The 23,183-nt window shown below is 24.4% G+C and overlaps 1 protein-coding gene across 2 annotated transcripts in view; it reads right to left on the reverse strand.

Annotated features, from left to right (window-relative positions):
* Positions 1-23,183, reverse strand: part of LOC129963229 (src substrate cortactin-like) — a 43,125-nt gene that overhangs the window by 15,167 nt on the left and 4,775 nt on the right. For both annotated transcript variants that reach the window (XM_056077428.1, XM_056077429.1), the window contains exons 2-8: positions 12,969-13,057; positions 9,462-9,558; positions 8,560-8,636; positions 5,842-5,971; positions 3,629-3,739; positions 2,512-2,566; positions 930-1,151 (exon numbers count right to left, since the gene is read on the reverse strand). In XM_056077428.1, coding sequence (XP_055933403.1) covers positions 930-1,151; positions 2,512-2,566; positions 3,629-3,739; positions 5,842-5,971; positions 8,560-8,636; positions 9,462-9,551 — 685 coding nt within the window. In that variant the 5' untranslated portion in view covers positions 9,552-9,558; positions 12,969-13,057. The remainder of the gene's footprint in view (positions 1-929; positions 1,152-2,511; positions 2,567-3,628; positions 3,740-5,841; positions 5,972-8,559; positions 8,637-9,461; positions 9,559-12,968; positions 13,058-23,183) is intronic.

The raw sequence follows: 23,183 nt of genomic DNA on the forward strand, positions 1-23,183 counted from the left end.
AAAGTTATTCTTGTTTTTGTAACTTCACAGTTTATGTCATACCAAGTTATCTTTTCATCATTTTCTTTTCAATAAAATGTGTGTATTCTAGGAATATACACATGCCCCTCTCAGTTAAATGATTCCTGCTGCTTTTGAGAATTTACTCTGTATTGCCCAAAGCATAGCATGTATAACATAATTAATTAAATATATTAAAAGGAAAGTCTTCATAACTTTTCCTTGTGGGATAATTTAAAACAGAAAGGCAGGGGGGGGGGGGCTCTTCTATAAACTCTGCATCTACAAATAAACACAGTCCAACTAAGTGAGAAATTAATATATCTTAAAATTGTTTTAAATCAAGAGTAAAAATTTATATAGAAAGCACTTTTTGAAGTTAGTATTCTAAAACTATTTATATAAACTATTCTTTCCACATTATGATATAGGAGAAAAAAAAATAGAGTAGCTCTATATTAAACTAAACATTCAAATAATTTCTTACAATTAGTAATTACAATTTGAAGCTCTACAAAATTATTTTTTAGTTATATTAGGAAATCATTAAGTTCTATATTTTGTTATGGGAAATTTAAACTTTTTATTTTTGCAAATTCTTTTTTTTAATTTATTTATTTTGATAACAGTATACTTGGATATTTTTTATATTTTATTTAACCTTCAAGGTATTTGTTAGTACTATTAAGATTTCAGACTGTAGATACATTAGCTTTAATTGAAATTCCCTCAATTATCACTAATGTATGTACTTATATAAGCTTGTAATAATAATAACCAATCCAAAAAATATTCAAAATAAAAAATGACAACATTTCCTGGTTAATATCATTAAACAATTGATGTATGTACCTAAAAGGAAATTAGAAATGAACAAAAATAATGATTTCATTCACATAATATATAATTGGATTTAAAAAAACTGTTACCTTTTTGAGAAGGATGCTTTTCAAGTTTCTCTTGATGGTCCCAACCAACTGCTGACTTATCCTGTCTATCTTTATCAACACCAAATTTTCCACCAAAACCTTTGGCATAATCCTTTTGAGACTCATGCTTTTCTGTTTTCTCAATATGATCCCAACCCACTGCATTCCTATCCACACGATCTTTCTGAACACCAAATTTTCCTCCAAATCCAGATGCATAATCTTTTAAACAAAAAACAGATGAACAATAAAGCTAAAGCAATTTTTGTGAAAAAATGTATATAGATAAATTATTTAAATAAGTAGCATTTACAAAATTTTATAACAAACAATATGAAATTCTACAATGAATTTATAAACAGAGTAACATTTGCTATTTAAAATACAGATACTAATTTTTAAATAACTTTCTGTGACCAAATAATTAAAAAGCAAAAATTCTAATCTATCAACCAAGAATTCAATAAACAACTGCACAAAAATCGAATTTGCTCACAATAAAATTTTATATTTAGCAATGCATACCAAATTTGCTACAGAAATTAACTATAGTTTCAGAAATTATATCTAAAAAACTAAAATATTAAATATTAAAAATCATCAATATCAAATGACCTATCCTTAAGAAATGATTTTCACACACTATAAAATTAATTATAAACTATAAAATTAATATAAGAAGCACATCATTTTCAAAGACGTTTTCAGAGTTGCTTTTGTAGAAGGATACATAATTACGTTGTCAAAATAAAATGCATTTTGTTTGCCATAAACTAGAATTTATAATAAGCAAATAAAATACTATATGAATTTCCATATGCATTTTTAATCTTGATTATGAAAACTATTTTTTTTAATGATCAAAAATTAAGTGCTCTTCCTGAACTTGTTGAATGCAAATAATATTTCTTAATATTGAAAAATGCATTTCCCTACAGGAAAGATTAAACAATAATAAAACAAAATCATCCGATTATAAACAACAAATTATTTCACTGAATAAATTATACAGAATATTAAATTTGTATTACAAAAAGGGGGTAACATATTAACATTGTGATATTACAAAATAATTTTTAAAAAAATCCTTTTGCAATGCCATCTAAGAATATTTCGCTCATATATTTTAATTTAATTATATTCTTTCCCTACAGGAAAGATTAAACAATAATAAAACAAAATCATCCGATTATAAACAACAAATTATTTCACTGAATAAATTATACAGAATATTAAATTTGTATTACAAAAAGGGGGTAACATATTAACATTGTGATATTACAAAATAATTTTTAAAAAAATCCTATTGCAATGCCATCTAAGAATATTTCGCTCATATATTTTAATTTAATTATATTCTTTTTTCATGAAATGAACACACAAATTATATTTTGGCAAAGTTTTAATTGATTTAAATATAACCTTATGCATTTGTTATATAACATGAAAAGAAATATTCACTAATGTCAGAAACAACTACAGGTTTTGACTTTTTTAATTTCACTCAAGTGAAATGATTGTTAAAAATCTAAATCAAACTGTGTTAGTAAATGTTATTATTCATGTACATTGTAACAATTACCTTTCTGGGATGCATGTTTATCCACCTTTTCATGATGGTCCCAACCAACAGCTGACTGAAAATAAAATTAAATAGAGCTTATATTAAGCCACATATAAGCAGCTAGATACATATGTAAAAAAAAAAAAAAAAAAAAAAAAATGCAATTCTAAGATAGCACAATAATTAATTAAAAAACGAAATAATTAATTAATTAAAAAACGAAATAACTCAACAAAACTGTTTTTTTTTAAATATTTATTCATTTAAGATAAGTAAAATAGCTATGAAATTGGTTCCCAAGAAATTTGACTTTTCTTTTATTCAAATTTGAAAGGATGTTTAATTAAACTCTTAGATTTAAAAAAAAAAACCAATATACAGCACTTGTGCAAAATTATTTATTTAAAACAATTTTAGTTTCAAAATGCCAGAAATAAAAATAATAAATCAATCAAAATTCACTTTGATAACAATATTTCACAAAATATAATTAAAGAAACCAAAAAAAAAATTTTAGTCTAATAAAGATATTTATTTTTCAGAAAGATTTGTTAAACAAATATTTAATTTAGAAATATTAGAAACATTGAAATTCTTCCCAAGGTTCCCTTTTGTGCCTGTGTGTATCAAGAGTGGGAAATCAAATGGAAAGAAGAGAATATAACAAGGCAAATTGCCTATTACTTAAAAAAAATAATAGTAACTAAATTCCATAAATATAAATTGTTTTATATGGATAAATATTATTGAAAATAATCTCTTATGTTAAGAAAATATGCTTGGAATGAAATAATAAATTATTAATTTTAAAATGACACAACTATGCATAGAAATATACAATGGCCTCCAGTTTAAAAATAATATACACATTAAAAATTGATTTTGCTTGCAAATTAGTTGTGATCATGTGAAGAATCATTCACACGTACAATGTGATGCAATGGAAAAATGGATAGTAATAATTTTAATTAATACATAATAAAAAAAGAAAAAGAAATTGTAAAGACTTTCAAACAATTTAAATTCCATTAGTATAGAAAAAAGACAAATTTAAACTATTTATCTAAAAAAATGTATTGATGTATTAAAATGTTATAAAAATAATAAAATATAAAATCAATTATTAGTAAATTACTTTATCCTGTCTGTCAGCTTGGACTCCATATTTTCCACCAAATCCTTTAACTGCATCTATTTGAGAGGCATGCTTCTCAACTTGAGCAACATAATCATGGCCAACAGCTGACTAGAATAAACATAAATAAATATTATATAAAAAATACTTTGCATATTAATTTTAATATTCAATTAGAAAATCAGCAATCTTTATATTCATTTTTTAAGTCACTCAATCTTCAATACGTGATTTTTATTGTCACAAGCAATATTAAGTATTTAAATTGCTCAATTAGATAAATATAAAAGTTTTACTTCTGGTTTATAATAGAGAGCACTGGAACATATTAGATACTAAATAGAATAGAAAATGTTACAAAATTTATCAAATTTCCTATCATATTTAAGAAACTGATCAGGAAGTAATGTTACTATATTCAAGCAATTAAGAAAGTTTTTATTTGGAAGATTCAATCAGCAGTGCAGTGAGGATTTAGTTTCATTATATTAACTTCCCATTTGGAAGAACACAAATACTGTTTTGTATTAGATTCTGGCATTTTGAAAACCAATCAGAAGAGAAGGAAAACACCCAGTTTGGTATCTTCAAACTTCCATACCACACCAACAAAAGGACACACAATGTCAGACTTTACATGGTGGATTTTTAGTGAAATTCAATTTCGGACTTGAAGTTATAAATTCTTGAGATTGAGATCCTATCATTAAGTCACTATAACTTAGCCTTTTAGAAAAGTCAGACTTTTAGAGCTAATGCTTCTTTATGATTAGAGACTCAGCAAAAGTAACTGTTGCATAGGAATGATATTTTTAGACCTTCATAGTATTTCACTTTAAAAAGTAACAAATATTTTGTCTAATTGTTGTCCAGAGAATCTATATACCTTTTCCTCATCTCCTGACTTCAATATCTTTGCCTTTGAATTCAATAATCAATCAACATATGACAGTTTTCTGAAAATGATTTTCATATATCAAGTGCTTCATTCTTGCTAAAATTTCCAACTGTCAAAGTATTTGTCTTTATCTTTAAGTAGAACAACAAAAAAATTAGTATTTCTTTATCAAATTCAAAAGGGTTTTTTTCCCCCATTCTGAATATTTATATTCAGTGAATTCTGAACCCTCCATTTATCACTAATTTTGTCTCCATTAGTCTTTACAATTTTTTTTTTTTTTTCAGATTTTTGGCGGGTTTTAAAACTTTATTTAAGTGCATGTTATTTACATCAGCAACATAATACATAAATTTTAAAAAATGATTCGAAGACAAAGTAACCACATTCAGTAGCAATCAATTTTAATAACAGATAATACAAAATGCTATTTCTTAAATATATCATGCATAGAGCTTAAATATATGTTTATATCTGCTGATAAAATGTTTAAAGGAATGGAAAATAAGCAACCATCCTATGGTCATAATAATTTTACAAATAATTACAAACTTCTATGTATTAAATATGTACAATAAATAAATTCTATCAATCTTTCATAACTTTTGAGTGGTAATATTTAAATTTTGAAATAACTCTAAAATTTGAATAAATATCACTAAAAATAAACAAATGAAAGGATCTTGAAACCACTATTAATTTTGCAAAGAGAAAAACACATTTTTTTTTTTTTTTTAATTCTTTGCAAATTTGCATCAAGTTTCATTTAACATTCTTAAACCTTTGATAATTGTATTCAGTAGTTAGATTTAATATTGAAATATAGTTTTTCTCCCAAGCACATGAAACATTAGTTCACTATTAAAATGCTCTCTAAACAGATGTTATGTTGGAAATGGTAAACAAATTATGTTTGTTTTAAAAAAATTCAAAAATTTTCATCTGATGGATTGCAACTGAAATTTTGCACAGAATTCGGCCAGCTGTTGCTTTAAAAACATTATAATTAGATAACTATATTATTCTTAAGATATTGTGACTAATGGTGAATCAACATGGGATTCTTCATAGATTTTAATAAACATGATAATTACTAACGATGAAAATCTGGCTATACAGTTTTTCAGAAACAAATAAATCCTCAAACTCTCTAATGAATAATTGCATTTTCTTATATCTCAGAATTTAAAATATTAAGCACTTTCATCAATTGCTTTGTAAATTTATGAGCCAAAAAACACACAATAAAAATACGAGTCATATCTGTACCTATAAAAGATGGGAACAATTTAAAATAATCATTCAATAAACTTACTTTGTCCATTCGGTCTGCCTGAACTCCAAATTTCCCACCATAACCATAGGAAGGTTTCATACTTTCATCTAATGCTTTTTTCTTGAATTCGGCATCATCTTTTACAACATTTGTTCTTAATTCTTCAATGCTATAAAAAAGAAAATATGAAGAAATTAGCTTTTGTTCTAAATTTCTACAGTTATAGCATCAGAAATTCTGTTTTCATATGAAATCTTTTTTTGATTTAAATGCATCAAAAATTGATAAAGTTAATAATATTTAGAGATAAAAGTAAATGTTATAATTTTTACAATCAAATGACTAACAGAATGATCACCGGAATTCTATTTCAACACAAGTCACTTTAGATACAGCAAAGCATAAATTAAATTCAAATACTAGTATATTTAAATTATCAAAATTTATAAGTTTATATATTTTTGTGCCAATCCAGTATAAGAAGTATTTTTATTTAATAGGTAGCTAGATATTTCAAACTAATCCAATTTCAGAATACTTAAATACTAAGGCCAATATTTTTAGTAAATAACCTTGAATGAAGTATATTGGAAATAAGTAAATAACCTTGAGAAAAGCATATTATTGGAATCAAAGCAGTTCCTTACATTTTATAACAGTCTGAGCCATAAATCATTATTCTGACACTACATTAATCCACATATTTAAATAAAAGATTATGAATAAGTAATATTTACTAACGGAATTGAGAATAAATAAAAGGTTTTTGTGCAGAAAATAAGTCTATGATTGGTTATTTTTAGAGATCACAATTTAGAAATTTGCCCTTTAAAGTAAATAATTCAACGACAGATTCTAATCCAATTTCAATATCCGTAGATGCCAGTTTTTCAGATAAAAATAACATCAGTTAGACAAACGAACATAGTATAAGATCAAATTGTAATTTTTCAAAGGTAATAACTCACCAAAGCTTGTAACTTAACTGTATTATTTAGTTGATATTTAGAGAGTTTTCTAATTTTTTGAACAATTTGGATAACACTGGAAAGAAGTTGTATGCTTTATTTTCATGAAATATCATGACTTAACATTATAATTAAATAAAATGTTGATGCTTTTCAATAAAAATAACAATTCTAAAAATATTTTCATTTTTAAAAAAAATTTGTATCATTTTAAAATTCAAATTATTTTTAATATTATCAATTTGGTTATAATGCATTTTTTAATATAATTTTCAAGAATATTTTTACAAGCAATATGTAAACTTTCTCCTTTCTGCACTGATATTTAATCAATTTTCATAGATTTTGTTCTATACATATTTAATAATGTATTTTTAAAGAATTATTGGATGCAAATGAAAAAAGTTTTTATTTAATTCTTCTTATCCTTTGATAATGTTTAACTCGATTTTTACTTCCTTATTTTATCTCATTAAATAGCCAAATTTATTAATAAAATCCAGTAAAATATTAAGTAATATATTCAATATGGTAAAATATTATGTTTCCCATTTAAATTTTTTACAGTATATTTCAATCCAGTTAACATACTATTGGGTATGTTTACAGAAGTAAAATGTAGAACACCATTTTATTATAAGAATAAAACACTCATTTTACATAATGAATAAGAAAGTGAAGTGACAGTAACTTCCAATTAAATGTCACTGACAGTTTATTTCCTACAAAGCTAATTAAAACTTTCACTGTAGCTTAACTTTTTAAAAAAATTTCATGAACCTAACAAAAATAACAAATAAAATAATATTATCTTAATCTCTATTACAAACTGAAGTTTTATAAAGACATAAATGAAAAAGGTATGAATATCAAGTTATGTATAAGATATTTCACTGAAATAAAGCAGTCATTTCTAAATAAACCAGTTGGTTATTATAAATGGTATAACAAAGGAAATTTTTAAATTATATAATATTTTGTTGTTGTTTTTAATTTTAAAGCAATATACAAGATTATAATATTACATGTATATTTGCATGGTTTTACATATAGCTGTATATTATATATACATAATTTGGTGTGTTTGTCTGCAAAGTTTAAAAAACAATGTTAATAATGGAATTGACAGTTTGATCATTACTCTTGTATTAGATTGTTATTCTTTTTAAAATATTAGCTCAAATTAAGTAATTTTTGGTATTACATAAAAAGGAAGGGAAGATGAAAATGAAATTTCTCCAGATGTTATGAATTCTTATTTAAGGAGGAAATATTTTACTAATAAGGAAGTGAATGCTATAGACGATTCAATTCCAATGCACCAAGGCAAAATAAAAATAAATCTATCATTCATAAGTTTAAATGTTGAAGGCATATAATTATAGAAACTTTAAAAAAGACATTGAAAACATCAAGATCTTTAGAATATATATTAAAAAATAAGCTGTAAATTTAAAATAGATAAGAAGATATATCCCAAGAAGAAATATGGTTAGTCTTATAGAATAAGTAATGCATGAATTTATTTTGCCCTTTCTAAAGAATTCTACAACTATTTTTAAAACATGGATCCAAATTAGGCTACAATACATATATGAGCAAGTAAATCTGATACACAAAATCTTTGAAGTTTGCTCATTGGAAAAATAGACAGTTTTTCACTAAAGTAAGGTATTTATCACACACTGAAAATATTCTTATGAAAACAAATTTTAAACTATCTACTGTTGAATATTCTAAGTACAAAGTTCAAACAGTTGAAAACAAACAATTTTTTTTTTTTTTTTACTTGATAGCAGCTGATGTCCTCCCAGAACCTTCTACAGTCTTTGAGCCCCATCTTTGTTCTTCTTCAGTCACATCATTCTGAAACAGTATTAAAAAAAATGTACCCTATGCACAAAAACATATAATTCCATAATCAAAATTTTAATATTGATCATTTTATGTAACTATTCATTGCTATAATAAAAATTGGTTATATAATTTGGATCATTAAAAAAATTTACAATGCTAATTTAAAAGAAAAATGTTAAATGTAACATACCTTTTTTTATATTAAATCATTAAATTCCATTTATAAAAAAAAAATCTTGTTTACAAACATGTAAAGAAAATTATTGATGATTTGACAAAAACTCTTTAAAATGAATTTAAAACCAGATAAAAAAAAAAATACATATTTTATAAAGAGAAAATGGAGATTTTTCATTATTATTAGTTTTAAACTTAAAAGGCTTTTTATGATAATAGATATTTTATTTTTTTATTATTATACACATACAATGAAAGATACACCAAGAAATAATAAAATGAAAGCAATTGAAAAATAATATACATTAAAATTCATTCATTCAATTCATTCAAATTTGTTAATAATTAACATTATTAAACTGCATGTCACAGCAGAGTATAAATGATAAATATTTGTATTATTGCATAAATATTAAAATCTAGAACAAATTTCATATTGCCTAAAAAATTTTAAAATGAATGTCTCAAGTTCCCTGTTGAAGATTAAAATGATATAAAAACTTTAAATAGCAAAATATCAGATTTTTAGATTAAATACTAATTATTATTTTTAAAAATGCCAAATTACAATACTGAGAGTATCTACATGAAGGAATCTTTGTTAATAATTAATACTGAACATAGATCTTTAATTTATATTCACAAATAGAAACTTACAATGAAATCTGGATCGGTTTCCCAGTCATCATCACCACCATCACCATTTTTAGTGTCATTCACATTATATCCAACAGTAGCTCGCCACATTTTTTTGCTAAAAGAATAATTATATTTTAAATATTTCCATCAGAATTCAAAAAACAAAAATAATTGTTCTCTTGTATATTATTTAAAATTTCAGTATAGCTAGAAGAAGATATAATTTTTTGTCATTTTGTAAAGAAGAAACTTTTTAGATGGCTTTTCTATTAGTTGAATAGAGGCCATAATGCACAACATGTAGCTGCTTTGTGTCAATTTTGATAGCTGAAACAGGTGGTAAATCAAAAGGTAGTTTTCTTTACAACATTTAAGCATATTGATAATTGATGCTGAGCTAATGCATTTAAAAGAATAAATTCTTAGGTTTCTGACAGGAAAAAGAAGAAAATGCAAAAACAATTAGAAAAATAACTGGTGTAAACAATCATTACACAAAATTAGGGATTTTTTTTTTTTAATTCTAGAAAATATAGCAAGTATTGGGAAGGAGGAAAAAAACTTTTATTAATTTTTTGTTAATAAGAACTTAATTATGCTTAATAAATGTATCTTCTTTAAAAATGCTGAACTCAACATTTTCTTTTCATTAAAATATAAAATCATTAAGATGAAGCAGGTATTACAAGAAAGATTAGATACTAAGAGGAGATAAAAAAGAGCAAAAATATTTTTTCTCTTCCTTAATTATAAATTAAAAATAATAAATGATTCATTAAAATATTTATTATTTAAAGACAGATTTTTTAATTAGATGGAAGCCTAATTCAAAATCTGCTCCTAAGTATACCAGACTGAGGGGAGTGACAAATATGTTTTGATAAAAATAATACTATTAGTCACTAATAAACTTTTTAAATTACAAATTATATGAATTACAAAATATAAAGATCCTTATATTTAGCACATTGCCAAATATAATGATCATTTTACTATCCTCATTTAATTATTACAATATTTATAAGACTAAGCATTTGCTTAAATATAATTGTGTACAAAATTGGATGCAATGCAATCATGAGACAAAAGTAATATGCATTTTCATAACTATTTAAATAAAAATAATTAATTTCAAATAATTCCTTAATATATTGATTATATTAAAAATACTTCAAAATAATATCAGTGCTATTACAAATAGATGAAAAAAAATAGAATTTAAATTAGATTTTTAAATAATAGGATGTCATTTTTTAAATATTTTAAAGACAAAATCTTCTATAATTCAAGTTTAGTATAAAAGAAAATTAAATTCTAAACATTACAAAATGAAGGAAGACTAAAAAACAAATGAATAATAATGACATTTAATTTCCAAATTTTATCACAAATACTGTAAGATTTATTTTCACTATAGATATTTCAGAAACCTTTATTTTTTTATTCCCTACTTGCTATAATAACAGTTTATAATATAAACTTGTCTTATACTAAATTTAATTACAGTGAGCTTTCAAATATCTAGCCTTAAAAGAATATTAAACTGATAGGATGGAGGCCAAAGAGCAAAACAAGCCAAAGTCCTATAAATACATACAAAGCATTAAAAACTGCTGTTTCATTACAAATTCCAATTGTTGGTTCTCTAATTATAAGTTAGTAATATTCTTTTAATATAAATATGTTATATAACATACAAATAAAATTTTAATGTAAGAAATAAAATTTTAAAAATTAAAATATTTTAGGATTAATTTTATACCTAACTTATGCATACTCTTAAAGTGTATGATTGCATACACTTTTAACATTAACATCACCTCAAAAATGTAGATATAATTCTTATAAAAATAATTTAAACATATGGTTATGATCCTGTAAAGCAAAAATATATTGGCTTCAAAGCAAGATTTTAGGTAGGCACAAATTTGGCCACTAGGTATTTTAAAATTTCTATTTCTTTTTTAAAAATTCAGAAGTCTGACAACAGTATATACAAGCCTTATAGCAATTGATAATAAAAGGATTGCTACTGTCTTTTCATAAAGTAAAATAACATGTAAGTATCATTTACATCCATGAAGAAACAGTTGAATTTGAGTGAGGATTAATTCAATTTGCTATGTAGTATTTTGAGTTTTTACAATTCTTTGCGAGTTAAGCTAAGGTGTTATTGTTGTAATATATTGAAAATTGGATTATTTTTGCTTCATTAAATAGAAAAAACTACTATTATAAATTTGCTTGTACCATTTTAATTGAAGTCAATTCAATGTGAAATGAAGTGATTAATGTGAAAAATATATCAAAGAATCACAGTTTCTAAAGTAGAAAACAAAATAAAGAAATTCATGCTTTGAATATCTCAATTTGTTATGCACATAATATATAGGAAGGCTATAGCAATTACTTACATGCAATGATTTGACAAAATAATCAAGCATTTAATAACAGCTAATATCTTTTAACTATTTCATATAATCAAAAATCCACTCTATTTCTTTTCATTTTAAAATTAAGAATTAAAATGAAAGAAAAATTTGTAACAAAACATAGAAACTAGTTACTTGACAAAGTAGAAAAAAAAAAATTGTAGCCAAATTTATATAAATTTACAAATCTAAAATAAAAATAATTAAAAAAAATAACTACATTTGTAAATTTATCCTCTTAAGAGTTACAATACAGCATCATTCACCACTATGTACACAATTCTCTTGCATGTACATATAAGTTCAAAAATATTGAAGATGTTTTAAAATCAAACTTTTATTGTATACAAAATTAAATCTTTTAATATAAATACAACTAACAATATTAGATGCTACATTAAACTGAATGCACTAACATGTATTATGATTCAAAGATAAGGATACTAACGATTTCACTATAGGACAGTATTAAGACTGTCATTTATTTTCACTTTTATCAAAGAAAGAGATTTAATGACAATTGCCAGTGTCTTTCAGCATGATTTAAAAATGAAATTATTTCTTGAAAACAACATTACACAATTACATCTCAAATACATCTTTTAGTTATACTAAAATTTTATTTCAACAATATCAGTCACTGCAGTGATCAAAAAAATTTTAATGTTAAATATTTTAATTCAAATATAATCAAAAGATTTTAATTCAATCAACAATTTAAATCTGATATAATATAAAAAGGTAAAAAATAACATAATTAAATTCTCAGGAACAATAACAAAAAAAAAGAGGACAAACAGAATATTAAGTCTTTTCTTTCTCAGGCTGTAGTCCCTTTAAAATAATGCGATAAAAATTTCCGAAAAAGCATTTCATACAATTCACAGGGAATTTTTAATTTTGTTAAACGCAAGCGTAAATTTCCGCTATAGTACTGCTATCTAATTTTCTAAACCTCTTGCATTTTGTTAAGAAATTTAAGAAAATTTGAGATAAAAATTAACCGCATTTGGTTCATGCAAATTTATTTTTTTCCTTTTTCCATATAGTGAGTAAAAACAAATTGGTGAATAAATTCGCAAGATGTACTCACTCTATTGTTTATATTTTATTTATCAGAAGCACTGTTATTGAGCAATTATGTAGTTCATAATAAATAAAACATTTTCAACATAATACACTCTATTTATTATGAGAATCGTTAACCGGAGGACGCTTGAACCCCCCATTTGAAGTTGAAAGGGGGGAGCAGTGGCGGGAAGCAGCACTGGAGGACGGATTTCATTCCGGTAGTGATGGAAATGGGGGAATCGATGTATGGTTGCTTACGGAAAAGCTTTTTTCGCCAAACTTTGAAAATTTTTTTACCCGCCAAGAATGAAGCGCATTTTTGGAATGTATAGGGTGGAGTGTGGACGAATGTCGTTTGGATCTATGATGAAGGCAGACCTTATTTATGCACGATCTTTTTTAATAAAAGAATAATACCGTGTTATAATATATTTATTTTTGCTCATAATTACGTTTTATGAATCTAATTTTTGACTAGAAATTAATATTGACTGTGGCTGAGAACAATGGGAAAGCTGAATTTTCTACAGGCGTCTTCTATTTATAATTAATTAAATGGCAAGAAACTAATATGTTAACTCATAATTAAATTCTAACTTCTATTGGTTTGTTAAAGGAAATTTAAAGTTTTCACAAAGTAATGAAATGAATTTACAAGTTTCATTTAAATTCTTAATGGAAGCTAAAAATGATGCTTTATTCGGAATACAAATTCGATGTAGTTTTAATTTTATTTCTTGCAATTTGGTTGTGTTCATTGGAAAGTATTTTAGTTTTTTTATACTATTAATTTTAATGCTCACATTTTGTTTGTTTGTTGTTGTACAAAACTAAATGTTTTTTTAAAAATTAGCTAAAAATTTTTTTAAATGATGTTTTTAAAAAATTATATATATATTTTTACCTAATTAAGTAATAAATTAGTGTTATAGAACATTTAAAACATTTTTTATAACTGCAGGCATGCTTTGATTTTGTTATTTGTTAGTATTTATAGTAGCAACAAAGCATTTATATTTTGTGGTCTAAAAATTGCAATAATAAAAATCTGTAATCTCTTTCTTGCAGTTTTGTCCATTCTTTTTTTTTTTTTTTAATGTTGATAATGTGCATGATGAACTCTTTAAAATTGGTTTTCAAATTGAATAATTCGTACTTGTAAAAATATGCATTGTAAAGATATATATAATTTTAGCTAAGTTTTTGATAAAATATGGCTTATTCTCTGTTAAGAAAGTATGATAACCAAAAATCCTTAAAGGAATCATCAAAATATTCAATATTTTCTATTTAATAAAAACTAATTTTTGTTTTGTTAAAATAAGATTTATATTGAATTAAAAATTATATGCATAAGCTGATTAATATTACATGATTTTAAAAAGTACTTTTTCAATACATATATTTCTTATTCTAATTTATTAATTTTTTTTCATAAATGCTTAATACATTTATTTATGCATACAGCAATTTAATTCTTCTTTTAATGCTAAAAATCAGAATTTTGATTGAAAGTAGCCAAACTAAATTTGAAAAGGTAATAGAATCAATTATTTCTAATTATACGATTGGTGTAATAATATTTTTAAAAGAAAATTTGTATTAAAAATTCTAATATTGTGGATAAATTTGTTCTAAATGTTGAATTTTCTACTTTTATAATAATGCACAGAAGTTAAAACTTTTAAAGAAAATTTGGAATGTAATTTTTAATTTCAAAATATAAAAATTGTTTTTTAATTTAATATAAAAATATTAGTGTATTCTAAATTAGTCAATAGAATTTTCAATTAAATTGTAAAATATCATTTGTTAATTTTTGTATAATATTTAAGTCATATTTTATTCAACACTTACATTTTCTCAAGAAATTTTTCTTTTTCTTAGTTTTTTGAAGCTTAATTTGTTCTCATTTTGATTTTCAATAATAATTCATGAAATAAAAATGATTTGCTTCACAAGCATTCATTATTGTAATATACAAATGTATATTAGTTAACCAAACCATTCACAAAATAAAGATTTACTCCACCTTAAAAAATGCTATACTAATATTGTTTTAACTGATTCAAATGAGTGGATAAATACCAAGTGATGAATAGTTCTGAGATATTGTGTAAAAAAAATTATAAAGGATGATGAAAATCCTTAAAACCTATAAAACTTATATAGTTTATATACCTACTTTATCTTTTAGAATTAAGGTTTTGACTAAATTATTAAAAAAGACAATTTCTATGAGGATATAGAAAAAAAATGTTTTAGGAAAATAAAATGGGAAAATAATTTTTTTTGTTTAAAAGTAATGAATAATTACAATGGAATAATGAATTTTAACACTGTTTATGTTAAATTGAAAAAAATTATTTACAATTTAGAATCAATAATAAAAATAATCATAATCTCTGCATCAAATTATCTGCAAATTCATTTGTTCAATAGGAATTTAATAACTTGGAGAATATGACTTTAGTCACTTGGAGACTTTAAATCAACTTCCATTGTCCCCATTACAAAAACGTAAAGAAAGGCTAATTTCCAAAAATAATTTAGTATTGATTCAATTCACCTTCAGTAAAAATTTTAAACTACTGACACAAGTAATTTAAAACTGTCTGAGTGGTTTAACTTACATATATCAATTGGATCAATAAAAGAAAAGAGATGGCAATCAACTGAAGACAGATTTTATTCATTACAGAAAAAAGGATGGACAGAGAATGAATAATATCAGAAGGATCACAAAATATGTTCTGATCATTGTTTTGATGAAGGAGTTTGTATTAAACCAGTATTTTAAAAATCAAAGTAGTTTTGTACATTTTAAATGCAACTGAAAGAACTTCCTGGGCCATTGTTTCACAAAAGAAGAAAAAAATCTTTTAGCATATGAAAGAGCAGTTGAACTTGGATATGTATCATATAATTGGGAACTTCTAAAGAGATAAAGAGAACTTGACAGGAAAAAAAAATAAACTTAATGAACAAAGAGAAAGCACAATCATTTACAACTGGAATATATGATATAATATATTCTCAAGATATTGTATCAAAGCTGAAAATCTATGCAACTCCTCTCAAAATTCAAATTCTACCTCTAAATCATGATTCTTATTAATGCTTAAACCACAGCCTGAAAATTGGAAGGAAAAAAACTGTAAACAGTATCTTTCACTTTTGTTTCCAATATCACTTTAAATAAATAAATAAAAAAAAATCTTTCTTTTTTATTTAGTTAAAATTACTTTTTAAAAAATCGTCTACCTCATTATTATTCATTGTAACTAAAAAGAATTTAAATTAAGTATGTTAAATGTATGATGTGTTATTCTTTGTTTTTTTATTAATTTTTTAAAAATTTTATGAAATAAAAAAATTATATGCTTCCCTCCATTTCTCTCTTTTATCTTTATACTTTTTCTGCCTCTTTATAACATTAGCATATAAGATCATACAGTTTTTTTTTTATATGAATACAATTAATTGAAAAATAGATATCCATTCTGGATATTTATCCTTAAAATTAGATACCTGAATGCCATCACTAATCAACTCACACTTAAATTTCTTTACAGCATTTTTTTAAAAGAAAATTTTACTTTTGAAGAAAAATAATTATTTTGCGAATAAAAGAAACCTTTGTTAATGTTTCAGAAGAAAATTTCATAATTTCCAAATGTATTTTTTGAAGTTTTAAATACTAAATCTGAATGATAAAATGGTATTTTAACAAAATTTCGAATATGGCTGTGTTAATTTACCTAAGCATTTTTATTGAACAAATAAAATATCTTGAAGGGTACGAGAAATTGTGTTGTTTCAAGATGTCATACTGAATTGTTTACCTCGTTTGTAGATTTTTCAGCTACTACTGCAAACATACTATTCCATTTTTTTTCAAAGATTATTGTTATCAAATAATATTATTGCTGTCATACTTTTTTTTTTTTTTGTAGTCACTATATTGCATACAAACAAACGCGTAATGTTGAGTGATAGAAAAAACAAGTTTAAATTAATGACAAAAGAATAAATTCATCTTTACTTGATTAGTTAAATTTTGACAGTCTTGGGAATGAAATGAATTTTATTACAATAATAAAAATTATTGTAGAAATACATTCTAAAATATTTTTTTAGTTTATTTATATTAAAAAGACAATTGTATGATAATGAAATTGATATCAATAAAAGGATTTTGATATTAAGTTTGGAAAATGGTGTTAGTATCATTTTTGTACAATAATATATTTGGGAATTATAAGAGGAAAACATCAACATTTTGTTTAGTTAAAATTATAACTGGAAATTTTGATGCATTGCATCAAAGCACACGCTTTCATCTTTTAAAGCATGTTTGATAGATTTTCAGTTTCTGGAGTCGGCAGTCTGTCTTATAACTCATGTTAAAGTATAGATAAATATATGAACAACTATATATTTCTTCAGTAAGATTAAAATTACAATTGCATATCTGTATATTGACCTAATGTTATTCTTTGATTTGATATCCACCGGAATGCAGCATCTTGTAAAATTTTTATTCATCTACTATTCTATTTAAAAATGAAGGGGTTTTTTTATCAATTAATTTTCATAAACATTATTTTGATATTTTTCTTTAGCATTTTAATCATCAAAATAAAATTGCTTAAATGTAGTTTCTCAAAGAAAGCTTATTAGAAGAAAAGTATTTCTTAGATAGCGCAGTAACCGATGCTTTTATGAGCATAAAGAAAGAAAAATAGATACTTATGACAGTTCTGTAATTGATTTTTCCACTTCCATCTACTTATCTATCTCTGCTGCTTTTGAAAAGCTACCCCAATTTGCTTACGGCAACAAAACCACCGGGTGGTGGTAAGCAGATGCGCTCTTGTCTAGTATCATATGTGCTACAGTTGTAGGATTAACGGAATTTAATTACCTTTTAGAGAAAACTTGGTAAACAGAAAAGCTGTAGGGAATGCATATTTCTCATTCTTATAATGTGAGTGATTGATGGATAATGATTCTTTTTTATGGGATAATCAACATTTTTCCGACGCGAAACTTGATAATTACACTTTAACCCATGCCTGGAAATGGGAAAATTCAGTGAACTCACGATCTAATTTCCTTCAAACAAATGCCTTCATTTTATAAAGGCAAACGAATAAATTTTTATTGAATTAAAAAAAAGACAAATTAAGGAATATTTAAACAGACAGTTATTTGTTTACACAAATGATATAACAAAGTATTTGACATTCGCATTGATCTGTGAATATCCATTTTGAACGGATGATTTTTAAGTAAAGTTGATTAAACTGAATCTATTTTTCCCTTGTAGCATATAAATATTACAAACACTTGATAAAGAATATTGGAATTATTATTACGATTTATTTCTTATTTAATACTTTTTTATCGATGTATTTTAGTCAGTTTTTGAGTTCGCTGTTTTGAGCTGCATTTTAATATAGTTAATGTTTGATAGCAATAATGGACAAAACCATTTTTTATGCAACCATGTCGAATGAGTTTTATTTCAATATATAGTATGTATAAATATATATATATAGAGAGAGAGACAGAGAGAGATTAATTAAAATTATAGTTGTAAATTTTGATAAATTGCCTAAAAGTATCCATTTTTATCCTCTAAATCACGTTTGCTAAATGTTAAGCTTTGGGGCGGCAGTCTGTCTTGTAACTCATGTTAACATATAGATAAACACATTAATAATTATATTATTCTTCAGTAAGACTGAAATTAAGAACGGGTATCAGTATCTTACTCTAACGTTATTCTGTTGATTTAATATTCATTAAAAAGGACCGAGAAGAGCTATTTGGAAGGCAGCATATAGCAAAATTTTTATTATTTTTATTAATCTGCTTAATGATGAAGATTTTTAACCAAAAAATTTTAATAACATGAGTTTTATATTTTCCCCTTTCTTGTTTGGTATTGTATTCATCAAAGAAAGAAATCGCTTAAAAGTAGCTTCTCAAATAAAGGCAATCGTTTGCAAAAATAAATGCAAGTTAAAATATCGATTTTTATTTATTCTTTTATTAATTTTTTTTTATTGGGCTCAATTTTTCATTCGGTTGATATGTCTAATTTTTCTGAAAAGGATGTTGCATTATTTACAAAAATTTTAACATGATTAAATTTATAGATTGGATGTTGTCTCTGCATTAAGTTAGAACATTTATAAGGCAAAAACATATTCGAGATTTCTGAAGGCTAGACCGTTCGACCGAAAGTTGGTTCGTAATTTGAATAATAAATGTTCACTTAAGTTTTTAAAATTGCAAATAGGTTTTTTTTCTTTAAAAATTTATTGACGTTTTAACCCTTTGTCTCAATAACTTCGGAGCGTATTGTTGCATAGAAGTCATTCTTATGCCATTTTAAAATTCAAAATATTAATTATTCAGTGATATCAATTTTATTTCTGTGTAATTTCTTTTCATATTTTAATTAAATATTTGAAAATATTTTAAAGAATATTTTATAATAATACTTTCTAGTACCTTTGTTACAGGGTTGGTCTTAGAAAACACGAGGCCGACTCTGAAATTATTTTCTATAATACTTATTTCTAGACAATTTTTACCAGTTATATAAAATAACTTATGTAAAAAAAAAAAAAAAAAAAAAAAAAAAAAAAAAAAAAAAAACTTTTTAAAAGATATTCAAATTAGTGAATTAAAAGTAGATTTTAAAAAATTTTAATTGATTTTTTTAAAATTTTTAAATCATTGTTACTATTTCCCTTTGGCAACTAGCTGGTTTGCCTAGCATTAACATTTGCTTTTCAATTAAGTATTTTATGTAACTTGCTCTCCTAATAGATTCTCAAGCAAAATGTTTTTAAGCTTCAAATTTTTATAAACATATCACCGATACTATTATAGAAGCCTTTCCTTATTCTGATCGTTCTTCGATGCCTTTCTCTAATTTTCTATGAGCTCCCGTAAAATGTAAACTTGAAATTGAAGCCGGAATTGATAAAACTTCAATAAATACATTTTTTAAAAACCAAACACGTCTTTAAAAAATATATGAGTTCAGAATTAATATCTAATTTGTATTACAGAATATTTACATATTTTATGAATTAAATAAAAACATAATTCAATAATATTTTCTTTGGCCTCTTCATAAAATTTTATTTTTCATTTTGCTTTCTAAAAGATTTAAATGACGTAATATTTTATTTTATTTCAATTAAAAAAGTACTTCTGTAAACGATTATGAAGTAAATTTTATACGATCCTTCAGACCTACGAATCCTATTCAGTAAAATAATCTTGACCATCTAACGTTTCCATCTTTGCGGCAAATCTGACCGAGTTATAAAGCCTTGAATATCCTTATTTTAGGACAATCAAAAATGTAATGATTTTAGATTGATCAATCTTGGGGAAACTCGGGGCACTGATTTTGTATCTTCGAGGCAGTCAATGGAGTTCCGCGTTTTTATAAAACAGTGATATTCAAATTGTCATAATTCACTCAGTTTTGGTCACAAAAGGGCGAACTTTTTTTTATATAATATAACAAAATATATATAGAAAAATTATTAAAAGCATGCCTCATATTTAAGTCAACTCAACATGGGAAAATAAACCAAACCTTCATATCTTGGTCATATCAGTGGGAAAAGGCTAAGATGAGGTATTAGGAGAAACAATGTAAATAGTTTCAGTTTCTCTTCAGTAATAAAATACAATGTTGTAAAATAAACTTAAAAACTTTTAAAAAATTAAAAAAAAATTATTTGGCAAAAAATTTTTCATCATTAAAAAGATAATGTTTTGAATTTTAAGATGCTGTACAAATTGTTTTTCTGCTATAATATTTTCAGAAATTATTGCAAAAACACCAAAATTTCACAAATTTTAATTAACTGAAAATTCAAAAAATCCCACAGAAATTTTAAATTTCCGCACTGAATACACGTGCAAAATTTGGTTGTTATAGATTAAACGATTTTCCCTGAACAGTTCCAATACAAACACACACAATTTTATCTTTATAATTAGTGCAGATTATATGCATTATGTAATTTAAAAATAAATTGTTTTTTTCCTCATATTCAGTACCGGATGACACTACTCATGTGAAATTAAAAATTAAGTAAATTGACAAGTTAATTTCTAGCAAAATTATGTATAGTCATAGAGAGTACAAACGTGTAGTGCAATTTTGAACTGTGTCACTTAAGAGGGTGAATAAAAATTCCATAACAAAACTTCATCTTTACAAACATGAAATGCATTATCTACTAATAATAAAGCGCATTATTAGTAGAGCGATCTCTACTAATAATAAAGATGACTATGTGTTTGCGCGTTTGTATATCTGGGTGTTGACGCTATATTAATCAAACCGTAAGACATATAGCTACCAAACTTAGTACGCACTTACTATGTTGGACGGATAAAATGTGCACTTCGGAGCAATTTTTTAAAATTTCATTTAGAATTTTAATTAATTTAAGGACCTACGAGTCCAGGTGCTCCGTTCAAATACCCACCCCGTCGTCAATTAATTTAAAATTAAGCAAGTTCTTGATGTTTTTTCCCCTCGATAACTTTCAAAAATATTACAGTATAAATGTTATTTTTATATATTCAGAAATTTTTTTTTCAATGATTGTAATTTTTTGCAGTATAAATATTTTTTTCATATTTAATCAATTTTCTAAAAATATTTTAGGCACATTTTTCAGCAAAAATCTTAAGAATTCTGAGCAAATATTAAGCGTATCAAGAATAATTATACAAAAGCATAAGAATTCTTGATGAACACCAAAATTATTATTAAATTTGCAAAAAAATGTTCAGTTTCGTTTTACTGTGCGAATTATTATTCTGCCCTTTAAAAAAATTATGACTGGCAAAGCTGATCTCAGGAAAGTAAGCAATATAATTATCTAATTCTGCAAAAAAAAAAAAAAAAAAAATCTGAAAAATTTATATTTAAAATATTTTTAATATGAAGAAAAATGCCAATTTTTGTTTTGCTCAAGGTTAGAAATTAGATTGTATTGTTAAAAGACTAAAAATATCAAAGTGCATCCACGATGGTTAGTGGCGTTGGCAAAAAATAAGGAAAATGCATTGTAAAATGAATAGAATCATAGAAGTCTTCTAATATAATACTTATTATAGACTATCTATCAAAATTTGAAGCTTATAAATAATTTGCTTAAGAAGCTATTAAGACACAGTTAAAGTATTTAATTGAAAATTTTAGCTGCCATTAACGTTGGCTAGGCAGTTATTCGGTGACTAGTATTAAATAAAATGTTGCTATAGATATAACTCAGCAATAGAATGGAAATCACAAATAAAAATTAACGCTAAATAGAAAATGATTAAAACGTGTTTTTCACACGGATTAATAAACCAAACATACTCGTAAATTTATATATACTTTAAAACATATGCTTTAATTTTTAATTCATGAATGCACATAAGCTAGCCAACAAATGGACAAAAATTTGTATACTATTTGTAATAAGTAAATAGGTCACTATACTATTTATTTCAGTGACTTAACAAAGATTTATGAAAATTCTTAATTTGGTACAAAAAGAAAATTGAAATGCAAGGACATTGTCAGAAATAAATAATTTTTAGGACTTACATAAAAAATAATTGAAAATTCATAGATCATTATTGTCGTTTATTATTAGGGAGCAATTTTTCTTGTTTTTATTTCCTTTTGCGAACTTTTTATATAAATCCGAATTCCAGCTGATTTCAGATCCAATCGATATAACAGCCCAACAATTTAAGCGTCCTTGCTGAATTAATGATAGTAAGTTTGTTTTATAATTAATGATTTAATGAGCGTAAGTATGTTTTATAATTAATGATTTAATGAGCGTAAGTATGTTTTATAATTAATGATTTAATGATCGTAATTAATTTCAAGTTGGAAAACTTTCTTTCTACAAATGCTAAAGAAACTGAAACTGTCAAGAGAATCCGTAGATGAATATATAAATTTGAAATGCGTCTTATCTGTTATCACAAGCCAGAAATTCAAAATTTTCATGGTTTTATTTTTATTTTTAATTTTATTTTATTTCCAAAGGCATTCTTCAATTTCCTCACAAAGCATTCAACTATCATATTTTCATTCAAAAAAGAAATCGGAATGGGATTTTTTCCCCCTTCTGCAAATTATTTCACGGAAAAAAACTATATTATTCCAAATGTTCCCATTAAT

Source organism: Argiope bruennichi, chromosome 3 (assembly GCF_947563725.1).
Source record: "Argiope bruennichi chromosome 3, qqArgBrue1.1, whole genome shotgun sequence".
NCBI lineage: Eukaryota > Metazoa > Arthropoda > Arachnida > Araneae > Araneidae > Argiope > Argiope bruennichi.